General features: G+C 34.7%; 1 protein-coding gene across 1 annotated transcript in view; it reads right to left on the reverse strand.

Moving 5' to 3' along the window:
• Positions 1–15,861, reverse strand: part of sppl3 (signal peptide peptidase 3) — a 52,782-nt gene that overhangs the window by 20,912 nt on the left and 16,009 nt on the right. Inside the window, exon 2 of the mRNA XM_056466728.1 lies at positions 4,310–4,387. Within this exon, the coding sequence (XP_056322703.1) occupies positions 4,310–4,387 (78 nt within the window). The remainder of the gene's footprint in view (positions 1–4,309; positions 4,388–15,861) is intronic.

A 15,861-nucleotide genomic window follows, 5' to 3' on the forward strand; every position in this document is an offset into this window, starting at 1 on the left:
CTTACGCATGTGTGCGTGTATTTTATCATTCATTCATTCATTCATTCATTCATATATATATATATCAGCAGACAAATACATATATACACACACCTAATAAATGAGTACACCCTTGGGCTGGGCCGTTAAACAATATTATATTGAATTGCGATATCAATAAAAATAATAAGCTCTGGACTTTTTAAACTCTATATTGATCTAAGAGCCAATTACACAACAATTGTGCAATGGGAATCTAGAAAGAAGTGTGTTGATAGAGATGTACTGAATTTTCAGCCACTGAAAATTTATCGGCCGAAAACATGTAATGCCATTTAATGGACCCTCTAATTTTTGTGGCTTCAGTCATTACTGGGATCCTCTTCTAAATCTGGAAGCATTAACAACTTATATTGAAATATATATTGTTATTCAATATGGAAAATAATTATCGAGACTGCATTTTTGCCATAATCGCAGAGCCCTAGTACACCCTCTTTTGAAAATGAATATTTTTATTAATTCCTCAGTGAATATAACCAATAATTGTTGGTGCACTTAAAAAAAACAGTCATATTTATTAAAATACGAGTTTGGTCATCTAGCATATTTAGGAATAGAAAGACAAAACATTCAAATTCATAAGAGTATTTGCAAAACAAACAAACAAAAATCGAAATTTTTAATAATTTTTTATAATTTTGTTTCTCTTGATTTTTTCAGTTTCTTAAAATTATATTATAATATTTGTGCATCTTATAATTTAGATGTACTAATTTTGGACTGTGGTACTGACTAATCTAATGTATATGCACAAATTGTAAATCATCCTATAGAAAACACTAAGAGATCATTCATGCGGAGCGCTCTATATATATATATATCATAATTTAACAAATTCTACTTCTCTAAAAAGAAAAGATCATCCTACAGCTTATATCACTCCAAGACAACAGTCATACATTTCTGTTAAAAGGTTACTGATCAGTTGAGTATTTAATTTATCCTATTTCAACACCACCTAATGCATCAGTCAGCTAAAGAACTTGACCTTTGCAAGGCTCTAGTTTGCAAATAAAAGGTCACATTTTTGTTTTCTGTCTGTGGAGCTTCATTTTTTAGAGGCTGCACTACCAATTTGACTAAACAATAAGCATTATCATTACTCTGCAAATGAAAAATATAACATGGCAAACGTGCCTGCAGTGAATGGAGAAAAAAAAAAAAAAACACTAGTTCTAATTTTTTACTGCAGACCATTCTTCAGAACAGCTCACAAAGAAAAGAAACACAGCGTGAGCTTACAGTAAATATGTTTACTACACTGACCAGCTGTTTACGCAACCACTGATCAGCACCATGACTTCTCCAGCACAAAGCCACATGCATGATTTTAACCAGTGTAAACAGCACTGACATATTTAACACTGACATCAAATAAAGCAGTGTTGTGGCATAATAATTTTGATTTTACTCTCATAAGACCTTCATTAGAAACAAATGTACTAAATATGTTGAAGTCGCAATTAAAATATAGAAGCAATGATTCTTTTAAGCATTTATGGTAGGCATGGGCCAGTATAAAATTCTAACGGTATGATAACCTTGGATAAAAATATCACGGTTTCAGAGTATTGTGATTACTGCTCTAAAATATGTTCTTTTTAAATGTCTGGAAAAAAAAAAAAAAAAAAAAAAAAAAACTTTTTTCCGCTTAGAACACAATGGCTGCATCCAAATTTGCATTCTTCCATACTATATAGTATGCTAAAAACCATATGCGAGCTGAGTAGTATGTCTAAAAACAGTAGGCGAGAAGTACCTGGATGACCTACTACTTCTGGTGAGATTCTGAAGCGCGCATCAGATGGACGCTACGCTATGCCAAGATGAACTGCGAGAGAATTCATGAATGGGAGTGAAGCAGGTGTGTCACGTGATCATGATAAAACGGCAGATGTAGTACGCCTGCATAGATATTTACATTAGTTGTCTATTGGAAGGAACGCATCAATAGAGCTGCCATTTCCGTACAGTGTAGCGCTCCTTTGGAACGAATGTGGGACCAAGGTGCAGTGGATGACTGGCCATCCAGAGCCAGAGATATTACACATATATCCATAAATCTATGATCGAGGGTTTTCCCGGTGGTCAGCATCAAAATATTTTTTTAAATTACGAAAAATATTTTTACATCACTTTTCTAAATCAATGGATAAGTGAGCCGCACAGGCATTGGTGACAAAAGCATGTGTTTGTGTGCATGGAAATACACGTATTATCTCCCTTCTTGTTAAATTTGATCTAATCCGTGTTCTGAAACACACCTCCTCTCCCTGTCACTTCTCATTCTAACAGTGGAAGCGATTCGTATGTAAATAAATCTCCTTTATGAATGACCATTCACTAAGCCGACAAGTTTCTAACACCGCAGCATCTTGTTGTCATTTTTCATTTACATTGTTTGCTGGTTTTCATTAACAAAACTAGCATAAGCCTAGTATTTAGTGTGAGTTGGTGCTACTTTGCCTTTAGCACAAAAGTTCGGAACATACAAAATTGTAAAAAACGAAATCTTACCTATGAAATGATCTGCCTTTATGCTTTTTTTCTCTGTTTGCTCATTACTACACCCGTACAAAATGCTAAAGTCCAGCATCTTCACATTGGCTTTAGTCTTAACTAGTGCGGTTGAATGATGTTTGTCCTGGGAGCACTGTACAAATGTGGCAGGAGTATTGACGGATGCTCAGGGTCCGTATGCGATATCTAGTATATATATATCTATGGTACGCATGAGCTCCATTCATACTACTCCCATTCATACTGTATACAAGTTAGGGTTGGGCGATGTCGACCAATTTGGCATCGTTCGATGTCTAATGTGAAACATCACGATGGATGATGGCATCGTCATCGTAGGCGGCAATGAATTAATTAAGGAATAATTAATACCGAATTAATTATTTGTAGCCTACCCTTTCAACTACCTGACCCGCATGGTCTTTGTTTTACCCATAACTAAATCATAAATAAAGATAAGTTACACACAAATTACCACCTGTCAATCACTTTTTCCGCGGGACTCTGGCATGAATAGGCAGACCAACCTGTGTCGTTATAATGGCATCCACAAAGTTGGTCGGTAAAAAGGTGCACAACCAACAGTATCTGAGGTTTTCACTGAAATTACTAAGTACAAGCGTGAAAGCGAAAGATTTAAGCAGTGTACTGACGCCGTGACGCGTTACCTGATAGATTCAAAAGACTGAAAAACATTAGATAGAGACAAGATGAATTAAATATCACGTTTAACAACTATAGTGAGACGCGATCCAGCGGTACATCCTTGATGACCTGTCCGACGTGCACTGCTCTCTGGAGCTGAGACAAGTGCATGACAGCCTGTGTGGCTGTGTCTGTGGTCACATGATGTGCGTTTTCAGCGACAAAGGGCTGTTCAGAAATGCTAGGTAAAACAGTGTGGATGTGGATCATTTTTGTTCTAAAATACCATTTTAAAACTAAGACTTATTAGTGTAAATGGGGCCAAGTGTGTATTTTTCGTGAGCGGGTTTGCGATGGGGGCGGGGCGCAGGATCGGCGATGCTGGCTCAGCATCGTGTTGTCTATGGGCCATCGGCGATGGCATCGACTATCGTCCCAACCCGAAAAGAGGTATATTTTCTCGGCCTATCGATTGAGTAGTAAATTCAAATTCAAATTGAAATGCAGTACCTACTGAGCAGTAGTCGATTTTGATCGCAGCCAATATATTTTATTTTGAGAAACAATTTCAATATTTTGGAGCAGTAAACATGTCAGGCTAAATAATTCAAATGAATCATCGACTTCTGCTGTCTTCATTAGTTTCAAAAACACAGATTTCTTCACAATTTAAAATGGCATCTTTGGATATTGATTTTCTGCTGGAGAAACTGTTGTACTAAAAAAAAAATCTCTTTCATATTACAGTAAAGTTTGGCGCTTTTAAAAGCTAGACTTTTGTACACGCGGTATACTTTAAACAGTTATCGTCCCATGCCTAATTTATAAGCTAAAACTTTTTAGGCTGCACCTGTTTTTAGGTAGCATCATGGTTATCATGATCAAAATACGTTAAAAAGATGAGTCAGTTACAAGTTTAACAGATGGTACTGTTTGCTAATGAAAATACATCCACATCTCATTACAAAACTTTATTCAACAACACTTCAAACAGTATTATGCTTGCGCAGGTAAAACAGGCATGTGATAAATAAATGCAAAATTCAGTAAAACAAAAACAGCACTGGCTTATCCCTGGCCCGAGGTGAGGAGAAAAACTGACCTGAAGCTGCCATAGACGATGAGGAGGATAGAGATGAGGAAGGTTGACACCTGGCTGGAGTCGACAAGGGAGTAAGCCCTGAAAACACAAGAGAGGTTTTCAATTAGTGCCTTCTCACAACAACTTTCAACTTTATTTATTTCTAGAACACATTTAAGTTCAAACATAGTTGGCCAAAGATACATCTGTACAGAGATATAAAAGAGAGGGAAGAAAGGAATAAGAAGCAACAACAACAAAACAACAAAAGAAGAGCGTGTCATACAATAGATACAAAGATTGCCACCCTGTACAACCCTTGCTGGGTCATAACGTGCGCACTTTTCACACTCTTCCAACATCAAGCTGTCAACTATTGAAAAATGAATAAAAGCTCAGTCTGGTGGAGCGGTTACTAAGCCATGTATGAGAAACGTCTCGTGTTACAGCATTCTCTCCCTGCCGGAGCCCTGCCGAGTGTCTTTTGAGACCTGCGTTTGCCTTTTGTAAATAACAAGCTTTTAAAGAAAGAGGTCAGACTGTACAGTGCGCACTGAGGAAACGCTTAAAACATGATTACAGCCGGCGAGTGACAGTCTGTTTGATGGATAAATAATGTAAGGGTGCCAACAAAAGAAGCGGACTTGATTGTGTGCCTTTATGAAGTATGTATAAGGAAAATGAGAGCGACAAAAAGTAGGATGGATAGCTGACCTTAGGCACAAATGACAATAGACAAATAAATGATTTGAAGACAGAATACTAGGCATACACAGGCCTAGCCTTGACTCTTATGTAATCGTGTGAAAACACAGAAAGGAAGTACATCTAGGATTTTTCAGGCATCTAGTGACATTTTTTTTTAATAAAGTGAGGAAAGCACATATTCCTCCATGTTTTCCTGCCACTCTTATGTCCACTTGCTCTCATGAGCAGGCTGGGTGATACTACAAAAAAAAAAAAAAAAAAAAAAACTATCATGTTTCATTTCATTCGATAGCGATAATTATTGAATATTTTTAACAATACATTTAGAAATATTAGGATTTTTTTATTTAACCACTTCATTTTAATTTACCAACATTACGAAGGCAAATAGTTTTAATAGTCAAAAAAAAATATTTAAACAAAATATCTGATCTCTAAAATAATGTGTTAAAGAGACTCAAACTTGATAAATGTTACAAAATGTGTGCAATAGTAAAGCGTAAATACTGAACAACAACAGGGTTTCTGCAGATATCAATGTCAAATTTAAGACTTTTAAAGACCTTTTTAAGACCATTAAGTATTAAATTTAAGACCTATATCACAACATCAAACACGCATACACAAAGAAAAAATGCAAAATCACAAAATTAGTGGTAAAATAAATGTATTCAAATTGAACAAAGACAGGTTAGATGCACCAATGAACTGCAAAAAAAAAAAAAAAAAAAAAAAACATCTTAAGGCTGATTTATACTTTTGCCTGGCGCCACAGCGCGCACCTCATGAAACGGACGAAGCTTTTATACTTTACTCGTTTGCCATTGAGATATTCTTTTAAATGACAGGGGGCGGTCAAAAGAAACAGACAGTAAAATCAGAGGGATAAACAGAGAGGTAGATCATTAATATCATTTAAGATAATTGTTTTTAATTATTTTTATTAATAATTATTATAATTATTATTAATTAATTATTATTAATTATTTATTATAAAGATATTATAACCATTCAAGATTTTTTTTATCTAAATGATGCATTACTTGCTTTTGTTCACATCTCAGACAGTTTTACCAATTAAACTTAAATATTAAATGGCGACAGAACTTGGGTTGCTTTACAATTATATTTTTTATTATGGCAAGAATAAAAACAAAAAAGAAGAAGTACTCTTACTAAAAATTCTGACATCTTTTATTTTTATTTTGCCCACTCAACAGTTCACACATTACTGTCCGGCTAGTTTCTTTCCTCTACTTATAAGCTAAAAATGCAATAATGGTCCAACATTCGTGACTATTATCACCAATAAAGCCTTGAAATTGGGCATCAATATACTGTAAACTGATATGTTTATATATTTCTTTCCAGTTACAGTTGAAGTCTGAATCATTCGCCCCCCTGTTTATTTTTTTCCCAATTTCTGTTTAACGGAGAAGATTTTTTTCAACACATTTCTAAACATAATAGTTTTGCCATGATGACAGTACATAATATTTTACTAGATATTTTTCAGGACACTTCTATACAGCTTAAAGTAACATTTAAAGGCTTAACTAGGTTAATTAGGTTAACTAGGCAGGTTAGGGTAATTGGGCAAGTTATTGTATACCGATGGTTCGTCCTGTGGACTATCAAAAATATATACTGCTTAAGGGGGCTAAAAATTTTGACCTTAAAATGTTTTTTAAAAAAATGTCCTTGCTCTGTTAAACATCATTTGGGTAATATTTAAAAAAAGAAAGAAAACTTCAAAGGGGGCTAATAATTATGACTTCAACTATATCAAAGACATAATTTGTTACTTAATTTTAGTTTGTAACTTGTAAACGGTTTTAAATTCAAAATTGTAATATATACATCAGTGTAAAACCAACGAATGGTGGAAAAACATATTCCGGAATAATAAAACCACCTGGGTCTCCACTTTTGCATGGCTTTCTTCCTTTCCCACGGTTGTTGCAATTCCTAGCCTAGAATTATTGGTCCTCTGGTTCTCCCTATGATCACACATGGACAGTGGAGCTAGTGCTAGTGGCTGGGATGCACAAGAAAAGAAACCAAAAAGTCACTCTGGCGACATCCTTACACCCTTTTTTATTTACAATCTCCTCACTGCTGCTATACTGCACTCATTTTTGCATGTGTTGTTATTCTGACCTGAAGTGAAAAGCGTGTGGATTCCCTGACCATTTACAATGAACTTTGCGCTCGTGCTCCTGTCGTCTCTTGAAACTGGGCGACCCTTATCCATTTTTTCAGAGGATGACAATGGAAAAACCACTGCTGCAGCTCCGATGCAAGTTTATGGAGAAAAGTAAAAACCGCTGTGTTTGTTTGAGGTAATTAGTCTGCCGTTATAACTGAAATTTGCATATTCCATACACAGTGTGAAACAGATTGGTTAGTTCTACTTGCATGAATTGCGGTTCGCACTCAGCATTCTGAAAAGTTCTGATGTTTTTTAACAAGGTGCAGCTGGAAAATGCAAGTCTCACGCCTCCATTGGAAAAGATAAACTTACACCCTAAGCTTAATGGCACTGCTTCGAAGGCTCGCACTCAGCAGCCTCGTTTTAATAAAACTATAGCGCTTCATACCGAAACTACATACCAAATCTTTTTTTTATGATATTGACAATGGTGTTCGGTCAATAAATATCAATACTGATTTTATCACTTATGATCACTTATGATTTGTCCTACTTATGAGAACACATCACCTTCAGGAGCCTGAGGTGTGTAAGCGAGTGGCAAATTATGGCAATGACTCAGAGAGGCTCCAAATCTTTTTTCCAAAACATTTACATTCACAGTTCTTGCTGGTTGTAAGATCTTCCCAACTGCATCCAGAATGCAAAAAATAAAAACAATTCCTTTATCCCAGAGGTGTGTTCGATATGGTTTCTGGAGGGATGAATATAGGTACTAGATTTAGATGACAAAAGTATAAATCTCAATCTGTGAGGTTGTGTTTAAAATGATGGCATGAACGCAACTCTAAACATCATTGCTCTATGCTTTTCCTTAAAGGTAGAGTCCACCCAAAAATGACAATTCTTTATTCTGCTGAACACAAAAGAAGATATTTTGTTGTAAACCAGGAACCACTGACTTCCATAGTAATTTTTTCTACTATGGATGTCAGTTGTCCCAGCTTTCTTCAAAATATCTTCTCTTGTGTTCAACAGAATAAAGAAAGCAAAACAGGTTTGGAACAAGTGAGTAAATGATGACAGATTTTTCAGTTTTGGGCAAGTTATCCCTTTGATTGGTTAACACTTTCTTGCTCTAGACCAGTGTTTCCCAACCCTTTTCCTGGAGGCACACCAACAGTACATATTTTGGATGTCTCCCTTACCTGACTAATTAACTTCAGGTTTTGGAGTCTCTTCTTATGCTCTAATGAGGGGATTCAGTTGTGTTTGATTAGGGAGACGTTGAAAATGTGTACTGTTGGTGTGCCTTCAGGAACAGGGTTGGGAAACACTGCTCTAGACCAATGAATAATAGGACATTTACATTTAGTCATTAGTAGACGCTTTTTATCCAAAGCGACTTACACTTTGTACTAGGACACTTTGTATTATGACTAGAGTAAGTGAGCTCAATCTCCTGGTCTATGCTAAAGCGCTCTTGTAAAACAGCTCATAGCTCAAGCCTATGCTCTGCTTATGCTCATTCATAAAACCAAATTCGCCCCAAAACGGCTTGACCATGAAAATTCTCTGCTCAACTCATTCCATTTGTGAGAAATTTCTCAAATAAATATCAGTTACAAAATATCAAGTAACAGTTTTTATTATTTATTTATTATATATGCATTTATTTATATATAGTATGTATTCAGAGCATAGTGTCTTGCATTTTTCTTGTGCTTTCGAAGACATGGTCAGGTATACTCTGTAAAATCAAACACTGAGTTCAACTTTCAAGGGAATTATAGTAGCCTATTGCTGCGTTTATTATTTTTCTTTACATAAAGAAAATCATTACTAGAAGGTGCAATAATCAGAAACACACAGTGGTGAATTGTAAATCTTGATATTTACATGTCAACCGTTAGAATAAAAGGACAAGTCGGTTTTATTCACATGAAAAAAATGATACATTTGATCAACTGTTTTAAATGATGATCAACATGTCTGGGCATATTACTTTTAATGTAATCTTAATTTTAGATTCTTTTAACTTTTAAATGCCTCAAATGCCACACATACCCCTGTGGAAGTTTACTCACTTGTATTTGCATAGATGAAAACTCAATAAATAACACCAGATCACTGGCCTACAGCTGTTTAAATCACTAGTGGGCTACAGTTTGCCTAGTTATGTTTGTGAATGACGTTGAGTCCCTTATGTATTGAATGAATCAGTTTTCTTGCCATTAAAACAAACATTTGAGGGGAATTAGTATGTAAATTGTTTAATGTCAACAATGAACGAGGAACCTATTTATGAATTTGAGGAAAAAAAACCATACAAACAAAAAATAAAATGCAAACATCAGTCCATCTGTGTTCATGAAACAATTCAAGCTCAGGTGAGTACAGCAGGAACTACCGGCTGGTGCAGGAGCAGTGGCAAAATAAAGAATCCGTCACGCCACTAGTACAGCAGATAAATAAAGTGCTTTTCACGGACTTCACTCCCAGTGCTAATCGCTTGTAAAATTCACTTCTCATTTGCATGAAGTTGAGCACTTCTTAACTTCTGTCACGCACATTCCATCACTTGCCAGACCTACATTCTGTTGGCAATGGTCCCAGTTCCTCATCACCAGAAGTTGCCCGTTCTCCATTGAAATGAATGGGATTGTGCTGCTTTGCCACTGGCGATGTGAATGGGGCTTGAGGTGAACTTTATTGTAGGCTACCACAAACCAGTTTTGCCAGTTTTACATTTTCTTTCTTTGCCACCAAGCATTGATGCTAATCATTATCATATGAAAAGTGGAATTGGGGGTAGGGGGACCGCATGTTGACTGCTGCCTAATGATTTGTAATCAACATACTGTTGGAGACAAAAGGTTATTTTTGGAGATCAATTGCTGTCTAGCATCAGTTTATGGGGACTCTTGAATGATTCTCAACATCAGGTACATGTACAAAAGAAACATTTAGAAGCATGTAAACATAGAAGCCTGTAAAAATGTTTCTTTAAAATTGTGTCTAAATTTACAGTATGTAATCTTAGGGTGCATATAATCTAGAGTTTTAATTTTAACACGGTGTTTAAAATGCAAATGATCATTATGCATGTGTACTGGTGTTTCATAGTTAATTTCAGAAAAGACCTTCATCTTCACTACTTGACTTAAAATGGATGATGGATGTTAAAAATAGGGCTGGGCGATTAAACAAAAAGTAACCAAAATCGACATTCAGAATCTAGAATCGATCTAATTTTTCCTGGTCAACTTTTTCAATTTCTTTCCTGACCGTGTGTGGAGTCACGTGTCCCCTCTCTGTTAAGGCTAATTTATACTTATTATATTATGATTTATACCTATTATATTATTCTGATATTATACTTCAGCAAACCACACATGTATACACTTGTTCCTATACCCACGCACCTCTCAAAAAAAAATGCAACTACACATCACAACAATGCCTAGCCCAAGCTTTGTGATTGGTCGATTTGGTAGCGGTGACGAGGGTGGGCAGCATGGATAGTCGCGTTTTAGTCAATGTATGTTTTAATTTAAGTTGTTTAGCGTTGATTTTCAATAAATAATCATAGATAATACACAGTGTGTGTTTACTTCAATTATTTTAAAATCAAGTAATGCACCCTACATTCAAAAAAAGCATATTTAAAAATAAAACTTTTTAAAATGCATTTTTACTGTACAAACTTGTCAGTGAACTATGAGGGCAAAAACATAAAATAAGTAAATAAAATAATCGTTCATTAATTGTAATCGAGTTAAATTTTCAAAAAAAAAAATAAAAAAAAAATCAAGATTTTAATTTTAGGCCAAATCGCCAGGCCCTAGTTGAAAGTATCAAATTTATCCAAAAGTATCAAAAGCAAGATCCCCTCTTCTCTCCCCCACCTCACCACACACAAACACCAAAATATGATTAATTCTGTGTGTGCCTCACACAGGTGAGTGGGCTTGACAAACCACCTGTAGAAAACATTCTTTCATCTTTCTGACACTTTAAGCGACACTTGCAGCAGTTTTTGCAAATTTGACCAGACACATTTTTACAATCATGCAATAATCAAAAAAAACATTGTGCAACTATGAAGTATGCCTCACACAGGTGAGCGGGCTTGACAAACCATCCGTAGAAACACTCTCTCTCCCTCTAAAAAAACTCCCTCTTACTCTAGCACTAACAGTTCATCTGTACAATTAGCACTTCTTGTACGTTTTTCCTCTTCTTGCTGAATCACTGAATGCCTCGACGATTGTATGTTACAGCTAAATGACTAAATGTAAATTTGTAGCCTCCGCAAAAAGCCATCATTTTGTTTTAGTAAATTAAACAAATAAATGGCATTCCCATTAAGGGTATCCCACAGACGTAGGGAATGTGATTATCATATCCCTGAATGAAGCGGTTACACTGCTCACTCTCAAGCAAGCACGATGAACACTGAATGATGACCAATGTTCCAGTTGTCTGGTTTTATGACAACAATCTTCATAGCCATTCACTACATTTACAGAGGTGAGCTAGCCGGTTCACTGAGCTGCGCATGTGCTGTTAATATCACTGCACTGCTCCGGAGGGATGAATTGCAGTGAACGAGAAATATCAAGTCAATGGCTTGTGTGAATGAGAGTGTTTCGTTCACCTATATGTTTTTTTCTTCAAAAAGAACGATTTGTTCATGAACACAATATTTTTTTTAAAGCTACTTGTCTGCTACTTAAGTATTACTTTATTTGCTCAACCATCTAAAACGCTTACTTCTACTGTACAAGCATTAATGTTAAGCACTGCAATGGTATTAAACTTGAACCAGGCTGAATGTTTTTAATAAAGACAATAATGGCAAGACAAAAACATAATTTTAGTTAATTGTAGAAATAAAAAAACTAATAAATATTGATGGTCCAATCTTAGTCAACAAATAGAGAAATCAAGATCTTCTTCCAAGATTTCCTTATCTTCCACACCTATGCACACCCACACAGACTGAATGAAAGGCAAAGCGGAGAGCTTTTTGTGGATGCGGATGTGACTCGTTGACCCTCGTCTTCAGCTCAAAGGAAGGCGTGAGGAATGTGTGCAGGTCTTGCAAGGCCCATCAAAAACCTTTAAACCCACTCAACTGATCCCTGACTGCCACAATGTTTTATAGTCACAATTGTCTACTGTGGAAAAAAATGCATACATAATACTTAAATGCGGTTATTTATCAGTTTCCATTAAAACCACCTTTATCATCTTTAATTCCCGAGGTTAAATAGACTGGTTTTTGCTAAGGCTTGCATAGACTTGAAGAAAGGACCTGAGCAGAACATTACAGGTCTTATTTTGAGGTGGGTTCTTTTCATTTAAGCTAGTAAATCACCACCTAACAACCACCCAGAAATACAGTAGCTACACAGAATGAAAAGATCTCCACTCACATTTTCATGTGCATCTCTGTTTTATTTTACATCAATAGTGTGTGTGGTGAGAGTTCCAAAATAAAATACAGTATGCATCTTGCAATCAAACGTCATTTAAAGATCATTCTTGTATTGCGTTTTCTGCATATAACAACATTAAAAGTAACACCATTAATACATGTGCTGAACACGAGCTGTTTTCACATTCTAGATTTGAAAGGTTGTTAGTATTTATTTGTTTTACAGTAATGCTACGTGAATGAAAACAAACTAGTGCATTTGTGAATTAACAAGTTTATTAAAACGCACTAGGCTGGGCGACATGACAAAAACCTTTTACGAAAATTTGATTAATTAATATTTTATATATTTATCACATGTAAAAGGCTACTTTTTTTCCGTTTTTGAAGCATATACTCAGAAATGTACTCACTCATATGTGATCATTTTTCTCAGTTTATTTTGAACTTCAGGGCAAATGTAGAAATATACAATAAATATTAACACATTTAAAAACTAATATATATATATATATATATATATATATATATATATATATATATATATATATATATATATATATATATATATATATATATATATATATATATATATATATATATATATATATATAGTTTTTAAATGTGTTAATATTTATTGTATAGTAGTTATATTTATATAACGAATTAAAATGCATGCAAAATGTAAGCATTGCACTGTAAGATTGCATCTTTCTCATGATGCTGTTATTCATGTTTCTGTCTGCATCTCTGTATTTGTGGGTAATATTGCACTAATGTAAATAATGAAAGTACTTTTGTAAACAATGTATTTTGTGACCCATGAAATAAATGGAGCATAATATGAAACAACAGATTTTTTATTTTGCCCATATGGTATATACATCAACATATTGCCCAGCCATAACGTACACAAACCCTTGTTAAAGCATATAATGTAATATGAGAACATTTTTTCAAAATACATTTTATATTATTGCAAAATCCAAGCCTGCTTCGTAAATTGCATAGCTGAAATGCTTTAACAACTCTTCATATTAAGCTCGATCACATTTTGGTGACATTTATTTTTAAGATTACAGGTTCTTGATCAGGGATTATGTTTTATCATGAACTATGTTTTTTTTTTTCTCAATAGTAAGATCTGGCAACCCAACTCAAAATACTAAATTCTTATCACACACACAAAAAGAAAACAACTCCGATATGAGTTTAAATGTGTCATTAACTACTCTTCATTTAACTCTTAGCATTAACTTTTTTTTAAATTTGGTTGTTACATTTTTAAAAAGTTAATTCAGTCATTAAATTCAGGGAAATTCCTCAAATGTGTGTACAGGATAAATGGAAGTGTTGGGTTTCTTTAAGCTTATTTAGATGATTATACAATTATTCAGGGAATTGAAATATCAATGGTTTAAAATAGCACAGATGGTGATTGAAATGAAGCGTTAACAGACGTCGCTTAAGGGTGTGTCCTGATAGATTACAGGGGCTGAGATTTACATGAATGCATGTCTTAATCCTTCCAGGCTTCATTCTTGTACCGGCAACATACAATGGCCTTTTGCACACATTTAAAAAGAGAGATGCACACAAGCATGTCAGTGACACACTTTCAGAGTTTGACGCCTGCCAGACATTTCAATGGTGATCTCAGGACACTGTCGCTGCTGTTCTGTACGCTCAATCTAACAGCTGATCGGTGCAACAGAGAGTAATAAATACACAAGAGAGAGAGAGAGAGAGCTAGAAGGCAGAACGAGTGCATTTTTGCAAAAGCTGATCCAACTACAAAGTCAACTCAGGCAAAAAAAAAGTGTTGGAAAAAAAAATAGCAAAGCAGCAACAAAAATAAAAGCTAATTTTGAACAAATATTTTAAAGCCTAAATAACCATAATACAATTATTACTTAAATTATCATATATAATATGATGCTTTGCTTTCGTGTTCGTCACCTAGTAGCAACAGTCATACACAAAGCAGCAGCTCAATGCTGCAAGCGTACCGGGGTTCAGAAGGGGAAAAAAACCAGTGTGAACAAACTAACCGAAAAGTTGAGGAGGGGGGACTTGGGTACGGTCCAGGCAACTGAACCAAGTGTGAAAGCACCCTTAGGGAGTTTGTTCTGTTTTGTATTATTATTAGTTTTTTAAATGCCTATAAAATTAAAGCCGAGAATATTTTTCTTTTTAAAAACATTAACAACATTTGTTTTAAATATTTTAGTTCAAGTCAACTGAAAATTTATAAAGTCAACTGATTTAGGTATGATTTTACTATATACTTTGTTTTAGCTCCGATTAATTACGGGTGTAAAAAATAAAATAAAATAAAATGCATTTCAATTAATCAAATATGCAATACTTATTTATGACTTGAACATTATTTATTTTTCTGTGTAGTTGAGCAAGGGCTGTTCTTCAAAACAGAATCAAATGCTTTAATACTGAATGGCAAAAAAAAAAAAAAAAAACACTGTTGGTACCCTTGGTATAATAATAATGATTATAATCTTTCTTTAAAAAATTGCGATGCTGCAGGCTGTTGACTAGGCATGGGACAATAACCGGTTTCAAGGTTTACAGTGGTTTTAAAACCGCTAAAATTCTCTGTTATACCATTCCTTCACTTATGTAAATTCCTTCATGTAAAGGTTTTGTTTTTTATTATGTGGTTATTATTTATTTTGTGTTATTATTTATTTATTTTAATTATTTAGCCTGACATGTTTGCTGTGCCAATTTTTAAAAAATGTTTCCTAAAATAAAATAAATTGTGCTTAATGAGAAAAAGGTGTTGTTTTTTATCCAGACATTTAAAAAGAACTTATTTTAGAGCAGTAATCTAAATACCATGATACCGTAAAACCGTGATATTTTTAATCCAAGGCTATCATACCGTAAGAAACTTATACTGGACCATGCCTACCCCTGACTGTCCTTCATTACTACGAACACTACTTATTCCAAGCAACAAAGAGAAATGTGTACTTCAATAACAAGCAGAGACAAAGGCATTTCCTAGAATAATTAAAGTCCATTTCTTTAAAGAGCCATTTTGCTGCATATTCAACATGCAGTCCATCCCATTCAGTTTTAAATCAGATTGCTCTCCTAGTGCATGTATGTCTAAAGGAATTAACAGCCTATTGCCAGTAGATTGGCAAAAGTGGCATCGTGTGACAAGCTTTTTAAAAGCAGACATTACCCTCTCCCGATTTCACTACCTCTTTCATCCTTCACAATGACATAAAACCACCAACAGCT

The sequence above is a fragment of the Danio aesculapii genome, chromosome 10, assembly GCF_903798145.1.
Source record: "Danio aesculapii chromosome 10, fDanAes4.1, whole genome shotgun sequence".
Taxonomy (NCBI): Eukaryota; Metazoa; Chordata; class Actinopteri; order Cypriniformes; family Danionidae; genus Danio; species Danio aesculapii.